General features: G+C 36.9%; 1 protein-coding gene across 1 annotated transcript in view; it reads left to right on the top strand.

Annotated features, from left to right (window-relative positions):
- SLC30A9 (solute carrier family 30 member 9) overlaps positions 1-9,955 on the top strand; it is an 85,333-nt gene extending 75,378 nt beyond the window's left edge. The window contains exons 17-18 of the mRNA XM_030313958.2: positions 589-702; positions 8,468-9,955. Coding sequence (XP_030169818.1) covers positions 589-702; positions 8,468-8,512 — 159 coding nt within the window. The 3' untranslated portion in view covers positions 8,513-9,955. The remainder of the gene's footprint in view (positions 1-588; positions 703-8,467) is intronic.
- The last annotated feature ends 7,831 nt before the right edge of the window (positions 9,956-17,786 follow it).

Here is a 17,786-nt window from a genome sequence, read left to right as displayed (position 1 = left end):
TTCTGACAGATTTATAAACATTTTATTTGTAATATGCTCGACACGAATCCTTCCTCAGTTGTGTATACTAGTTTGTGATTTACTGTTTCACTTTGTTGTACAGAAGGTTTAATGCATTTTTAAACTTTATGTTAAATTTGTAATCTTTTTCTCTAGGCTTTTTATTATCTTGTTCAAGAAATCCTTCCTTTTCCCAGTATCATAAAAATATTCTCCTTTTTCTCTAAAAATATTGTGGTTGGTTTTCTACTCATAGTTTTTTAATTCACTTAGAATTATTTGTTTTTTTAATGATTTGCAGTAGGGATTTAATACTTTTTTCCTATGAAAAATAATTGCCCTGGCACTATTTACTGAATAGTCTGTTCTGTTCCCACTGATTTTGGTAAGCTACCTCTGTGAAGTATTATACTCAATTTTTTGTTGAATTAAATTTTTTTCAGAACTAGGTTCATCCATCGCCTATTGTGTGAAAGTTTTTCATTTCATCAAACTTAATGGTGTTACAGTTTTTTAAAGAAATCATCAGTGTACTACTATGATTTTTTTTAAAGTTATTTTGTTTTTCTGCTTTCATTTTCTTTATAGGAAATTCAAGAAGTGAAAACTCCTGAAGAACTAGAAACCTTTATGCTTAAACATGGAGAAAATATTATTGATACTTTAGGAGCTGAAGTAGACAGACTTGAGAAGGAACTGAAAGTAAGATGTCTTTGTAATAATAATAATGCCACCTGTTTTTAAGTACTTATGCTGTGGCAGACACTGCTAATTGTATCCCGTGTATGCATTTACCTTCTTAGTAACCCCATGGTGTATGACTGGTAGTTGTGAAACAGAAAAATTACCGGGTTAGAGAAGTTGGGTAATTTACTCAAGGAAGGTAAGGGATTGGGATTTGAACCTTTGTCGTTCAATTCCAAAATCTGTACTTTCTTTTTTTTTATTTTTTAAAATTTTTTTTTTTTTTTAACGTTTATTTATTTTTGAGACAGAGAGAGACAGAGCATGAACGGGGGAGGGTCAGAGAGAGGGAGACACAGAATTTGAAACAGGCTCCAGGCTCTGAGCTGTCAGCACAGAGCCCGACGCGGGGCTCGAACTCACGGACCGCGAGATCATGACCTGAGCTGAAGTCGGCCGCTTAACCGACTGAGCCACCCAGGCGCCCCAAAATCTGTACTTTCAACCACTATTCTATACTGCTTGCTTAGTTTTCCGAAATAGAGATTTTTTGTTTTGAAATAAAAAGTATTTTGTAAGTTTCTAGAGAAAGATAAAAGGGAAACTTCAGATTTTGTTCAAAAGTTTGAAAAAATAGAATGTGTCCTTGAGCATGCATCAATCTTCCTTTTACTCCATCTGTCATTTTATATTTTCTTTTTGCTTCTGTTCAGTTGGAGATCATTACAATCTATTGGTTTTTTACTGAAGTATTACCTGATAAGGGTATCTTTTTTTTTTTTTTAATGTTTATTTTTGAGAGACAGCACGAGCAAGGGAGGGAGGGCAGAGAGAGGGAGACAGAATCTGAAGCAGGCTCCAGGCTCTGAGCTGTCAGCACAGAACCCAGTGTGGGGCTTGAACCCACGAACTGTGAGATCATGACCTGAGCCGAAGTCAGACTGAGGCCACCAAGGCACCCCCCTGATTAGACTATCTTTAAACACATCTCAATGTTTTCAGATTGTCTTCATTGGCTCTTGAGTTCAAGTTTTGCAATAAATAAAACTTATAAAAGATCTTTGACATACATAGCTTGTTGAAGGGAACACATCTTTCTTGATGTTGACCGTTCTTTTGTTAAAAACTGAAGGGAAATAGGGGTGCCTGGGCGGCTCAGTCAGTTAAGCATCCGACTCTTGATTTTGGCTCAAGTCATGATCTAGGGTCATGAGATAGAGCCCCATGTGTGGCATTTCACTGGGCATGGGGCCTGCTTAAGTATGTGCATGTGCGCTCTCTCTCTCTCTCTCTCTCTCTGTCTGTCTTAAAAAGAAAAATATTGAAGGGAAGAATTTCTATCACTACTTACTGTCTTTTCTTTTAGAGTCTAGATATCTGATCAGATTAATAGGACATCAAATAATACAATTTTGTTTATGTTAATATTATAGTTTACAACACGATTTTCAAGTTTTAGAGGAGCAATTCTCAATTATTTTGGTCTTCGGATTCTTTACATTCTTAAAAATTATTGAGGACCCAAACAGCTTTTATTTATTCAAATTATAATACTTTATTGATATTTACCAAATCATAAATTAAAACTGAGAATTTTAAAAATATTTATTCATTTCATGTTAATATAAATAATATTTTAATGAAAAATAACTATAGTTTCTAAAATGAAAAAAATAGAAGAGTGATATTGTTTCACATTTTTGCAAAAATCTAAGACCGCTGGATTCCCATATCTGCTTCTGCATTTATTCTGTTGACGTACATTGTTTTGGTTGAAGGATATAAAGAAAAGGGAGTAGTCTTTGTAAGTATTCTTAGAGCCTTTTCAGATAATTGTGGTATTCTTATGTGATGTTAAACCCATACCTGACACCTGGTAGCCTCTTAAAGCTTAGTTGCAATGTGGAATCTGAAACCATATCAAAGAACTTTCCACATACTGTTTGTGAAGTTAAGGGACACAGTTCACAAGATCACCCTCCTTTCTGGCACCAGTTACAAAGTTCAAGGGATTCCTCCTATCGTCCTAGGTTTGATAATTCACAAAAAGGACTCACAGAACTCATTGGTTGCTTTTATACCCCTGGTTATGGTTTATTACAGTGAAAGGAAGGATTAAAAGTAGCCAAGGGAAGAAGTGCACAGGAGAGAGTTCTAAACACAGTTTCAGTTGTCCTCTCTGCTATGGAGTCATGGACACTGTTACTTTCCTGACAATGATGTGTGGCAGTTTGCAGAGTATTAATCAGGGAACCTTAACTGAGCCTTGGTGTCCAGAGATCTTACTGGGGCTCCATAGTTGACTGCTAAGTGGTCAGCCTTTCATCTCTAGCCACTCCAAGGAAGAGCTGACACTTTTAGTCTCTAGTCCCATTTGGATATATAGCGGATATTGTGTGGCCAAAGATAAACAAAGACAAAATTTTCAGCCAGGACATTCCAAGGGCCTAACAATCACCTCTCAGTAGCCAAGGGCAAAGGCCAGACCTCTCTTGGGGTATGATTAATTATCTACTGTACACTATTAAAATTTGTTGGTCTGTCTTTGTACTCTGGATGGATCTCTTAATCCATGCATGATTCCAGAATGTTATGAATTGGCCATTTGGGAAATACTCAATGAATTTATGCACATCTTTCTTTCTTTCTTTTTTTTTTTTAATTTTTTTTTTTCTTCAACGTTTTTATTTATTTTTGGGACAGAGAGAGACAGAGCATGAACGGGGGAGGGGCAGAGAGAGAGGGAGACACAGAATCAGAAACAGGCTCCAGGCTCCGAGCCATCAGCCCAGAGCCTGACGCGGGGCTCGAACTCACGGACCGTGAGATCGTGACCTGGCTGAAGTCAGACGCTTAACTGACTGCGCCACCCAGGCGCCCCTATGCACATCTTTCAAATGGTGACACATTTCTAAGTATTCGGAAGCTGTCAAGGTCACGGTGGTAGATACAAGTTTTTCAGCATTCTAATATTCATTTGAAAGCTTGCATTTTACCATTAGCAACAAATACTGTTGTTTTCCTTGAAGTAACAGATTCATTTTGTTCATTTTTTTTTTTTTATTTTGTTCATTTTTTAAGAAGATCCCTGCCAAATACCCAATTTGAATAACCGTAGTTTGTTCATTTTTCTTTCAAGTAAAAATGGGGTTTACTTAGATAGCTCACTTGTTGTTGTTGTTGTTGTTGTTGTTAAGAAGACTCCACCCTCAAGGTAGGGCTTGAACTCACGACCCACAACCCTGAGCTCAAGACTTGCATGCTCTACCAACGGAGCCAGCCAGGCGCTCCTACATGGTGTTATGAAAACAAGCATCTGATGTAGCTCATAACTCCAGCTCGTCCCAGAGTGCTTCTCTTTGTGACTTCAGACCTCGGTGTGAAGCAGGAAGGTCTAAGAATACTCCCCATTTTGTCACAGAACATTTTAAAAAGTGTACTCAGGCGTTGAGGTTTAATAAACCAATGTTTTTACTACCTCATGAAGGACTTTTTAAAGTGAAACTGGCTTTTTTTTTTTTTTAATGTGTCTGCCAGTAAAGGAACACAATGACTCCATTAATATGAGTTGGGTGGCAGTTGCCTTGAATTGTGCAAAGATGCCATCAATTTTATCTACCATTGCTTTTATGTCGTCAGAGGAAATACCAGCATAGTAAAGGCAAATAACATCAGTGTTATAAAAATAGCTTTGACCTTGGAGTCTCCCTTGAAAAGGTGTCAGAACCTTTGGACCACACTTTGAAAGTCACTTTTCCAAATATAACGCAAGATGATTATTTTTGTGCAGGGTGACACAAGAATGAATAAACTTTGCTTTTCCATTCTATCTTTTTTAAAAAATTTCCCTGGAAAGGATAAAATAATGAGCTTTTAGACTAAATCTGTATTTTAGCTTTACTCGTTAATAGAAACAATAAGTCAGAAGCCAGATACGAGAATAATTAACAAATTGGTCATTCTTAACTATATTTACTCTTATCACAATCAGATAAATTTATTGGTTTTGTTTAGCTTTGTGCTTTAATTAGAAGCTATTAAATCTTTAACGCACTGAACTAACTCATGTGTTTCTGAATTATATAAGACTTTTAAACCAGGAAGCAAAGTTTAACCCATACTTTCAGGTTAGAATCCTCTCTAAGGTAATAAGGCATAATTAATGTTAAAGAAAAGTTCTTCCTAATTGAGGAACTAAACCAGGAGAGGGCATAAATTTAATTCTTTTATCTTGTTTTGAAAATAAGCTGATCATCTTTTGAAAACTAAAACTTTGGCATATTCCCTTTTTTAGTATCTAAGCATGGTTGTCTTCTCAATTTAAATTTGAATAATTATTGAATCACTTTGGAAAGTCACACTCAATAATAAAATTCAGCAGTCTAGCCATCTCTATTGAGTGATGCCATTTATCTGATAATTATTAAAATAGATAGTATTTTTGGCTATAATCTATAACCTGCATAGTTCCTTTTTTTTTTTCTTCAAATTTTAATGAGAGAGAGTGCACAGCAGGGGAGAGGGGCAGAGGGAAAGAGAGAGAAAAAAATCCTAAGCAGGCTCTACATTCAGTGTGGAGAATGACACGGGGCTCAATCCTACGACACTGGGACCATGACCTGAGTCAAAATCAAGAGTCAGATTCTCAGCTGATTAAGCCACCCAGGTGTCCTTACAACTTGCATAGTTCTATGTAAAAACATAAAAAATAATAGAAGCTAATGTATATTATAGAAGCTAATCACGTAGTATAAATGTGAAATATATATTAAGTTCTTTGCACTGTTAACTAAAATTTTTTTGCTTTACCTCTATATTTCAATCTTCTTCTATGAAGTTTTTTATGTTTGGGAAGCAGTACTTCTATGGGAAATTAATTCAGTGGGATGATGCCATAGTATTTGCAAATTCCTAATAAGTAGTATTCCAGTTAAATGCTGTGCCCTTTACTCTGTCTTTTGCTTCTTGAATTGCATCCTCCTGTAGCATTTTTTTGAGTCTGCAACATTATAAAATTACACTATTTGGTTTTTATCTCTCTAAAATATGAGTGTTGAAATAAATTTGTGCTATGTAAAATGTTCTAATTCAAGTTGAATAGTGCCTGGGACATAATAAATCAATAAGTATCTGTAGAACAAATGAATGAAAGTTACAAATTGAACACCAATTATTGATTTTCAGCTCTGTTTTTCCAGCTCTGTTTCTGCTATATGCACGTGATACCTTATTAGGCACTAAACATTAAAATCTAAGGGTATTAATCCTATTTTTTTTATTCATTCATGTTGTGCCTGTCTTCGTATTTGGCACATTTCATGTTAGGAATTTGATAATTTTCTCTAAAAAAACTTGATTTTAAAACAATACATTAAGTTTTTACTTTCTTTTTTCTTAAAGTTTATTTATTTTTGAAAGGGCACAAGCTAGGGAGGCATAGAGAGAAAGGGAGACACAGTCTCTAGGCTCTGGCTGACAGCGATGCAGGGCTTGAACTCACAAACCGTGAGATCATGAGCTGAAGTCGGTCACTTAACTGACTGAGCCACCCAGGTGCCTCAGTTTCTTTTTCTTGAGATTAGATTTTTTTTGGTACACATTTTACATATAGTGGTTTTTTTAGACAGAATAATTTCAAATTTTCCATTAATACCTAAACTTTTTAAAGTCATATTGGGATGGGTTAGGGTGGATTGGAAAGAGAAAATAAAATTCAGTTTCATTTCTGTTAGAGGAAATCTTTTTTTATTCTGTATTGAATTTAAGGAATTCTAGAAAAGAGCAAATAGTTTAAGGTAAAGAGAAAATTGAGAACAAAAGTGTACCCCCATGCTTGGGGGTCCCCTGGCCACTCTCATATTAGTATCCAAGAGGAGAGTACCCCCAGGTACACTGGAACAAAACTAGTCATAAGAAGAATGCCAGTGCACACTCAATAAAATGCTCTAGCTGGAGCTAAACTCTAGTGTTATATCAGATTCTTGCCTTTATAACTGAATTCCTTTGAGTAATATGCAAATGTTCCTAATCCTGACTGATTATCAGAATCACTTAGAAGAGCTTTTTCCCCATGTTGATTGATTGGTTTAATATTTACTTAATAATCTCTACACCCAGCATCGGCCCGAACTCATGACCCCAAGATCAAGAGTCGCATGCTCTTCCAACTGAGCCAGTCAGGCGCCCCTACTTTTATAATTTTTATCAAATAATATCAAAAAAATAATATACACAATTTATAAAGTCAAACAGAACTGAAAAGCTTATAAACAGAAGTGTCACCTGCCTCACCATCCTCAGTCATGCTTAGAAGCAACCATTTTTAGTATTTCTTTTAGATTTACTGCCATATTTCTATAGGAAGGTCTTAAACTGCTTCCACGTTATTTATTTCCTCTTTGATAGATGTAAGTTAGTTATATAGTTTTATATGTTCTCTCTGTCCTCCATTCTCATAATGTCATTATATTACATTTTATTACACTTTTAATCCCTCCCCCCACTCCCAGATTTAGGTGTCCTTCCTTTTTGTACCCATAAAGATACAACCCCAAGACCTTTACCTTGCTCTTTAAGTAGCAGACTACTCTAAGTGCCTGCTTACTTAACCTGTATTTCCTCACTGGACAGACGTTCGTTGAAGACAAGTACTGTTTTGTTTCCTGTTCATTGTTGTATACTTCAGTGCCTGGCATAGAATAGGAATGTAATAAAGATACTTTCTGTTGTTGAAGTTCCTTAAGCCGGCATTTAAAATTTTTCACAACCTGGTTTCTGCCTGCCTTTCCAGCCTCATTACTGATCCTGCCCTTTTTGCAACCCCTGTGGCTAACTATACCATATGGCCAGTACACCCTTCTCCGGCTGACTTTGCTTGTATTGTTTCCTCTGTCTAGATGATGATCCTCGTCATCATCTATCTGGAAAACTCACTACTTTCAGGCCTTGTGTAGATACTCTCAGTGAAGTCTTACTCAATCTCATGAGTTAAAGTAATAGATCTGGCGGTTTTGTTCCCCGAGTTAGCGTTTCAGTGCATTCATTGTAGTAGTTAGGAGCTTGAGGTCCGGAATGTATCCTGGCTTCGTCACTTAGTAGCTCATAACGTAGGTAGGTTAGTTAATTTCTTCAAACTTCAATTTTCCCATATATAAAATGGAAATAATTCAGTTATGAGGATTTTAAAACACACATGCACGTGAAGCCCCTTACTTAGCATGGTACTTGACATAAGGGTGACTGCTTATTAAATGTTAACTGCTATTTTTATTAGCCGCAATGCTTTCACTTGTAGATGGTTACTGATACACTGGTCTTGCTGGCTAAACTGAGTCCATCAAGGTCAAGAACAGACCTTACTAATAATCATAGCTCCAGCTCCACTATTTAGCACAGTGCCTGCCACAAGACTGTATGGGGTGTTGCTAAAATATATAAAATAAGTGAATGTCAGCTTATTTCTTCGGATTGTTACTGTTTTACAGTGATTTTCTTTTCACCACAAACGAGTGTATTTACAGTGCTTTGCAATGCTTGGCACATACTAGGTTCTTCATCCATTAATGTATTAACTAACATTTGAACAAACTCAGGGAGATGGGGCTACCTACTTAACCATATTGTTTATAGTGTGTAGTATTCATCTATTGATTTTTATCTTGCTAATATGCTACACTGAAGTCGTTTGACCAAATGTTGTCAGTGGCTTTAGTGATCTAACAGAATAGAAGGAAACAAAATTCAGTTTTGCTATGAATAATGTGGTGGTGATTTTTCCTTCCAGAAACGAAATCCCGAAGTTCGACATGTAGATTTGGAGATATTATAGATTTTATTGAATGAATCTCTTTGGAGGAAAGCCTTGGAAACAAGTCCGCGAGCCTGCTCTCCTGTACTGAAGGTGTCAGGGCCATTCAGAAGCTGTTTTTTTTGAAGATGAGGAAGTATTTAATGTGAAGGGCAGTTCAGCATCTACAGAATGACTACTTCATCCTTGTAAGGGACCTATTACAAGTTGAATCAATTTGGAAATCATGTTTTTATGTTTCAATAGAGAACATTTTACTTACTTAAATTGTTCATAATTTTTCATTTTACCCTGTCAGGGTATATTGTATCTTGCGATCATGTTTCCTTTCTTTACATTTGTAAAAATAAGCATCATCCATAGGATTATGAGTTTTAATTTTGTTACCTTTGAAGATGTCACTCCATCAGAACCTGCCAATCTTGAACGTTCTGGCTAAATTTAGTTTTTAAATAGTCACTCTGTTTTTTCCTTACAGAATGTGGAAATTATTTCTACATAATTCTGCCCTGAGCATTAAGAGGAACACTCTCCTATCCTAATTATCCATAAATGTTCATTCCAGAAACGGCTTAGTTCCTGAATTGAAGGAGGACATTTCAGTCCACCTTTTAGGTTGTAGTAGTTGCCATTTTGTAAATTTCTTATCTCTCCTTTACTTTTTTCTTTATTTAGTTTAATTTTTCCAGTATAGGAGATACAGAATAACCCTGGATGTTTCCATAGGCCAGTTTGATGGCTGGGTTTTTTTGTTTTGTTTTGTTTTTTAACTGGCTTCAGTGCCATAATGTGTATTTACTAGGCGGTAATGCATTTATAAGCATTTTAAAATTCTGTAAAATGGACTAGAAATATTTATAATTTTACAGACGGGACAGCATTTTATTTTTAATTTATTTTAAAAGGCACTACTCATGTAAATCTGAACTGTGAGATATTTCTTGCTTTAAGAGAAAGAGAAATAAATCTCTTATGCGGAAACTTGTGGCCACGATTTTGTATAATATCATAGTCAATAGTGTGTCTGTAACATGAGTTTCTTACAGTTATAAATGGGCATTTATCATAATATATGGTTAAAACATTATGTAAGTAAGTAGCTTTCTAGTGATAAGATACCAAGGTGAAAAAACATACAATTCAGTAATGAAAAATTTAGTGCAAAACTACAGCTGTGTCTCCATTCATCAAAATAACTCATGCACTTTAAGTTGTTCAGGGTGGCAGTGAGCATTGTCCATGCAAGAGTTGTAGCTGGGTGATTCTATGCTGGATAAGTGGGGGTTGATGTAAGAACCTAACTACTTGTATGAGGTCAGTGGCTAAAAACTTAACTTAGATGGAAGTTTATGAATCACAGCAGATTGTAATGCTGGAAACAAAAAATAAACATTTGATTAAAGGGTTTGTAATGGTAATTTTTTGATCCAAAAGTGTCATGTATTAGAAAATCATGAAAATTTATGTTGGTGTACATTTTTTTTTACCTTTGCAGAGCATTTTGCGTATTGTACATTTTAAGTGAAATAACATTCCAGTTTTATTTTTGAAGATATAAAATTGTTATACGCATACACACACACAATTTGATTCTGGTTCTTATGGTCACAAATTCTTCACTTTTTTTTTTTTTTTAAACTGTGTTTTCCTCCTTATACTTCACTCTATACTGTTTATATCTTCTCTCCCCTTCCCACTTGCCATTTGTTAGTCCCATGTCACTGCCATATGGGAAGGTACGTGATTATATCCAATTTCCTCCTAGGAAAATTACTCTGAAAAATTCCACATAGCAAAAATAGGAATAATGAATTCATTTAGGAAAGAATGTCAAAGTTGGGATACAGAAGTTATTCCAAATGGTAGGTTTTTTAAGGATTCCCTAAAAGAAGCCAGTGCCGGATATTTCCTTGAGTTTTCTAATCTGATTTTGACTGAGATCATACCTATTCTTAAATAATAATTGAAGGCTTCTGTTTCTGTCATTTCTTTCCAGCTCTGTTCTGCACTGATCTTGTAAAGTTTGTTTAACAAAATTTGACATAAAGAAGTACAGCATTATCTATGAATTTGAGTATTTCTATGGAATCAGGGAATGTATGCTATCACTGCTTTTGTTTTTTTGTTTTTTTCCTTTTAAACGAGTCAAATTTGAATTTTAAAACCAGGGAATTTGGACCTTTTTCTTTTTCTTTTTTTTTTTTGAAAGAGACAGAGTGCATGAGAGAGAATGGGGAAGGGCAGAGAGATAGGGAGACTGAGGATCTGAAGTGGGCTCTGTGCTGACAGCATTGAGCCCAGTGTGGGGCTCAGACTCACAAACTGTGAGCTCATGACCTAAGCCAAAGTCAGACACTTAACTGAGCCAGCTAGGTGCCCCTGGGCCTTTAAAAATAAGAGAAGGGGCACCTGGGTGGCTCATTCGGTTAAGCATGGACTCTTGACCTCGGCTCAGGTCATATCTCCTGGTTCCTGAGCTTGACCCCCTCGGGCTCTGCCTGATGGTGCAGAGCCTGCTTGAGATTCTGTCTCCCTCTCCCCCTGCCCCTCCCCCACTTGCTCTGTATCTCCTCTCAAAATAAATAAAAACAAACTTATAAATAGGGGCGCCTGGGTGGCTCAGTCAGTTAAGCGTCTGACTTCAGGTCATGATCTCGCGGTGTCTGAGTTCGATCCCTGCGTCAGGCTCTGTGCTGACAGCTCAGAGCCTGGAGCCTGCTTCGGTTTCTGCGTCTCCTACTCTCTCTGCCCCTCCCCTGCTCATGCTCTGTTTCTTTTCCTCTCATAAATAAATTAAATAAATAAATAGGATATCAAGTTCAGGTTTCTTGTTTTTGTGTTTTCCAAATTAATACTTTTGAGTCCTGACCTGATGCATACCATTTGAATATTTAAGCATGTAAATCTCAGTATTTTCAAGGGAAATAGCTTCTGTGGTAGAATAATTGCGAAAGTAACGTTGGACAGTGAAGAGGGCAGTCATGGACCTGGGACTCCTACTTGTATTAAGCTGCATTTAGGAACTCAAAGGAGAAGATTGCTTGTTTTCAGCTCCAGCTGAGAATGGATCTCTAATCACCTGTAAATAGCAGGCACCAAACTATGTAAGGTGGCACATTTTTTTAGACCAGGGCAGTGGGAGCATGAGGGATGGAAACTTATTTTTAAGTGGCCATCTTGGTGGCCAATAATACCTAATTCCAAGGACGGAGATTTCTGAACATGTACTGAAGAAACTGAGATAGGATTAGATTGGAAATTTTTCAAATTTTTTTCAAAAACAAAGTTAATCTCTGCCATACATCTTCCTACTCACACACCAAGTAACCCAGAATAACAAAATGGCATAAGACTTGAATTTTGGGTATATGAATTTTAGTGTTACCTTAATTATCCCATAATTTGAAAAAAGCTTTTTGCTAAAATTGTACCATCTAAAGGAAATGACTTAAGTTTTAAATCTGATGACTTTTTGAGGTAGAATGCTGGGAACTACAGAAAATTACACAGGCATTTAGAATTTATACTGTCTTTCTTAGATTGCATTTGTCAGGCTTTGGCATCTCTTCTAAATGTGATGACCCCTAATTTGCCAAACTGTCAGAAGTCAGTGAAGCAAAGAATTGAAGGTAAAATGTTGATTCAAAGATTGTCTCCCCTAAATCCCTCATCCCTGTGTCTGAAATGGAAATTTGGAAGGCATTTATATGGAAGATGGTTCTGGCAGCCTTTATATTTGCACTAAGTTTACTAGCATCCCTAGACTTGGTTTTATGGAAAAGAAAATTTTTGTTTCTATTATATTGTATTTCATCTGTCTGATTTTGCTGGCAGATTAAGATGGTCCTGGTCCCTCAGGATGCTCTTTCCTTAACAAATGTCACATGGCAAGTAAGAGCAGTTCACTTACTAGTTTGGGATTTTTTTCTCCTGATAAATAAATGTTTTTGTCAACATAAATCCTTTTTTACCTCATGTAGTAAGAACTAAATTGTAAAGTGTAGACTGATACATTTTACCTTAAAAATGCCTGCATATTGGTGCCTGGGTGGCTCTCTCTCTCAAAAATAAATTGTTTAAATGCCTGCATTTTTGAACAATTTATTAATCATTGAGTATGCTTGTTAGTTTGTAAATTTCCTGGTTTTACAAAACTAAAGTGTAACAACTCTTAAATCATTTTATAATCATTTTTCAGCATAAAGAAAACTTAGTTTTATAAGTTTATTTATTTAGAAAGAGAGCGTGCATAAGTGGGGGAAGAGCAGAAAAAGAGGGGGGCTGGGGAGAGAGAATCCCAAGCAGGCTCTGCACTTGTGCAGAGACTGATGCGGGATTCAAACTCACAAACCGTGAGATCATAACCTGAGCTGAAGTCAGATGCTTAACCAATGGAACCCCCCAGGCGCCTCGAAGAGAACTGCTGTTAATATACTGTTAGGATATTATGTGTTTGGTAAAGCACAAACCCAAAAATTCTATCCCTTATTGGTACATAGTATCATCCCATTTTGACAAAACTAGATTATGTAAACATGTTAACTAGGTTCTTTCTTTTGAGAAGTGTCTATATAACATATTTAGAGGAAAAAATACAAAACACAAAAACACCAAAAGCTGCAGCCTAGAGCCAGCCCGCACTGGGGTCCATGTTGAATTCTGTGCTAATCCTAATGTAGGAATTCTGACTATTTTCTTTTTCACAAGAAACTAAACCAAAGTAATACTGAAAGTAATGTATTTTGAAGGGCATATTTCCCTCCCCCAAATCCAAATTTATTAAAAATAGAAACACAATAATTCAGAATTTGCATAGCAAAATGAAGAATTGTATCTGTATCTTTAAGGGCTTGTAGAGGCTTTAAAATAGACTTAAAACATGTCTGTTGGTATTAAGATAGCTATCAAAGGATACTTTGAGTTCTTTAATATCAGGTACCATTATACATGTATTCAGCCATTTAATCATTACAAAGAGCCAGTGAAGTAGAGATGCAGATGAGGAAACCGATCCAGTTAGATCTGTAATGTCTGAGGGTATGCAGCTGGTAAAGGTCAGAGTTCAAATTTGAACTCAAAATTTGGCTCTCTACAAGTCACTGGTGAGCAGATGAGCCCAAGAGGAGTAGCACTGTATAGAAAGTAGAAGCAAAACAATCATTTTATTATAAAATAAGCCAATGAGGTAATAGGAGTCAGAACAAGCCACATCTAATTTGGACTGCTTGGAACAGGGGGATCAGTGAGGTGGGGTTGGGGTGGAACATTGACATTTTACAGAAGCTGAAGAATTGGCTGTCGCTGCTGAGATTACTTACTTACTTTTTTATTTAACGTTTATTTATTATTGAGACACAGAGCATGAGCATGGGAGGGGCAGAAAGAGGAGACAGAATCCGACGCAGGCTCCAGGCTTTGACCTGTCAGCACAGAGCTGACATGGGACTTGAACTCACAAACCACAAGATCATGGAGCCAAAGTTGGACGCCTAACCGACTGAGCCACCCAGGCGCCCCTTTATTTTACTTCTTAGAGGGGCATCTGGATGTCTTGGTTGGTTAGGCGTCCGACTTCGGCTCAGGTCATGATCTCACTGTCTGTGGGTTCGAGCCCCACGTAGGTCTCTGTGCTGACAGCTCGGAGCCTGGAGTCTGCTTCTGTGTGTCCCTCTCTCTCTCTCTGCCTCTCTCTCTCTCTCTCTCTCTCTCTCTCTCTCTCTCAAAAATATTTAAAAAATTAATTTTATTTTTTAGAGAGAGTGCACATGGGAGAGGAGGGGGGAAAGGGACAGAGGGAGAGAGAGAGAGAGAGACAATCTTAAGCCCCTGGGATATATTTTCAAATATTACTTATAGGCCATCTTAGAGACCTACCCAGAAGGTAAGAATACTTAGTTCAACTGTCAGTCATCGATTGGAACCATACAGGAAAGATATTTAGGGAAAGGTATGTAGATTAGCGTTAATCAAAAATTTTAAAAATACCCTAAAATTGAATAGATAAACCATTTATATGATACAAAATTTAAGAAGGTTCAGGGGCGCCTGGGTGGCTCAGTCAGTTAAGCGTCCAACTCTTGATTTCAAGTCATGATCTCACGGTTTGTGAGATGGAGCCCTGCATGGGCTCTGCACTGCTTGGGATTCTCTCCCTCTCTGTACCCCTCGCCCACTCACATGCCTGTGTGCTCTCTTTCTCTCTTAAACTTTAAAAGTGTTTAAAATTAAGGATGTTCAAACATATACTGGGAACATTCTCGCTTCCAACTGTGACCCCTAGTTACCCATTTTCCTTTCCCAGAGGCAACTAATACTACAAACTTATGATGTATTCTTACAGATATTTGGTGTGTCTATGGACACAAACATACATATGTACATACAGGTTTATAGCATATATTTCCTCTGTTCTACACAGATGGGAGAATACTCCTACATTAAGGAATCTTCTTATAATTTAAAAAGTACACAGCCAATTTCCAGAGTTTTGTGTTCACTAAAAATTATTACATCAAGAGGATATAACAGTATAGTGCTGTGCTTTACCATATGGTAGCCACTTGTGACATGGGGCTATTTAAACGTAAGTTAATTAAATTGAAAATTCAGTTCCTCAGTTGCATTAGCCACCTTTTCGTGTGCTCAGTAGCTAACGTGTGGCTAGTGGCTATCATGTAATACAGTGTAGATATAAAACATTTCCATTTCACAGTTCTTTTTGGACAGTGCTAACATGATAAAGTAATTCTAATTTCTTTAATATTTTAAAATCTTTGTAGAGTACGACAAAATAAGATCTTCCTCAACTTGTGATGATTTATGTCCCAATAAACCCATTGTGAGTTGAAAATACATAAGTTGAAAACACATGTACTATACCTAACCTACCGAACATCACAGCTTAGCCTAATGTAACATGCTCAGAACACTTACGTTATCCTACGGTTGGGCAAAATCATTTAATACAAAGACAATTTATAACAAGTGTTGAATGTCCCATGTATGTTATCGACTGCTGTACTGAGAGTGAAAAACAGAATGGTTTTATCAGGTACAGAGTGGTTTAAGTATATTCGTTTACTTTTGTGTTTGCATCTACTAGGAGCTGCTGCTCACTGCTACTGCCTAAGCAGTACAGGAGTGTTGCCTACCACAGATCGCTAGCTTGGAGAAAATACCAAAATTCAAATTTTGAAGTATGGTTTCTACTGAATGTGTATTTGTTTTGCACCATCGTAAAGTCCAAACATTGTAAGTTGAACCGTCGTAAGTCAGGGAGCATCTATGGTGCCTGGTTTTTGTTGTTGGAGGAGAGGGAAAGAAATTCTAGCTTAGTTCTTAAAAAAATGCATCAACATTCTGAACATTAGAGAACAAGTCAACCCTAAAAAATGTTCTTGAGCCATCAAAAAGTCTTACCCAGGTTGATAAATTATGTGATTCTGAGAATTAATTTTAGTTTAACACGGTGGCCATGCAAATGGCTAAATTGGTATGAAACTTGCATCTTCTAAAGGCCTTAGAGAAGAGAACTTAGAATCAAAATTCCCAATTTCTTCACCTTGCCTTCAAAAAGTCTCTTGTAATATTTTCAGTAAGTGGCAGCCTTCATTTTTTCAGTTGGCTCAAATCTTGACTTCAAGCCTGGTTCCTCTGCATTTCTCATACAATGGACAATTCAATACCTTAGCAAGATCCTCTGACTCTACTTTCAAAATATATTTAGAATCCATTCAACTCAACTATTATTTTAATGTCAGCCATCATTATATCAATTGCTTTTCCAAAGTAGCTTCTTAACTGGTTTCCCCCATAATCCTAGTCCACAGTCTACTTCAACACAGTAGCTTGTGATTTTTTTGAAAATATATCCAATCATGTAATTTCTCAAAGCCTTCCTAATAGCTTCCCATCTCATACAGAGTAACAGACAAAATCTGACAAGGCTTACAAATTCTCCATGATGCATTTCCCCACTATCTCTCTGACCCCATTTTCTACTATTCTCTCCGTCACTGTTCCAGCCAGACGGGCCTTTCTGCTTTTCATACATCCTAAGGATGCTCTCTGGGCCTTTGCACTCTCTGAAATACTCTTCCCACCACATACCCACACAGCATGCTTCTTTCTTCAAATATGTGCTTAAATGCCACCTTCTCAAATGAGGCCTTTTCTCACTGCCCTATATAATAAAATAGGGCAAATCCTCTCTCCATTTTTGCCTCCAGTTTCCTAATTTTTCTCCGATTTTTTTTAAGTTTATTTGTTTAGTTTCAGAGAGACAGAGACAGTGTGAGCGGGGGAGGGGCAGGGAGGGCGAAAGAGAGAGAGAATCCCAAGAAGGCTCTGCACTGCCAGCACAGAGCTCTATGTGGGGCTTGAACTCATGAAACGTGGGATCGTGACCTGAGCCGAAATCAGGAGTCAGACGCTTAACCAACTGAGCCACTCAAGTGCCCCAACCCCGATTTGGTTTTGACCAAAGTATTTGTTCCCTGGCGTACTATAAGTTATCCCTGTTTATTTTCTTGTGTATCTCCACTAGAATGTAACATCCATTAGAGCTGTATCTCCAGGTATAGAATGAGATCTGACACATAGCAGACATTCAGGTGGTTTTGTGTACGATGCTGGTCTATAGAAGTACAAAGGTAAAAAAGACATAAACTTGGTCTTCTGGCTCACGGTCTAGTTACACTGACAAGCAGCCCTTACAAATGATTGTAATACAGTGTCATAATGTGTCTATCAAACATCATTTAAGTGGATTGATACTAATCTTCATCAAAACTACGTTTGTAAGGTAGGCACGCTGATATGCTGCTGAGGGGTGTGTGAACTGGGACCACCTGTTTGTAGGACCAAGAGTCTGGAAAATGTTCATACGTTCTGACCTTGTCATTCCACTTCTAGAAATACAATCTAAGGAAATGCAGTTGCTTTCATACAAAAATTGTTTAATTTAGGAAAATGGTTCAAATATTGCATATTTATAAGGTAGAATATAATGCAATCTTTGGGAGCATTTTTTGCAGAACATTTAATAATATGGCAAAATGCTTACTATAGAGAAAAACGTAAGGACACATGCACCTAGCACTTCCAAGTTGTTACAGCTAAGGTTTGGGGTGGGGTGGGAGTTCTTTACTTTTTATTGTGCACACTAAAAATATTTTTATAAGCAAGTATTTTGTAAATTTTAGGAAGTGCTAAGGACTCATTTTTTAGTGAAAAAATAAAAACAGGATACATGACTATATTTAGGACAGTTCCAATTTTGGGTACATAGAAAAAG

This window comes from Lynx canadensis, chromosome B1 (genome assembly GCF_007474595.2).
Source record: "Lynx canadensis isolate LIC74 chromosome B1, mLynCan4.pri.v2, whole genome shotgun sequence".
Classification (NCBI taxonomy): Eukaryota; Metazoa; Chordata; class Mammalia; order Carnivora; family Felidae; genus Lynx; species Lynx canadensis.
This window is presented reverse-complemented; position numbering and strand designations above follow the sequence as displayed.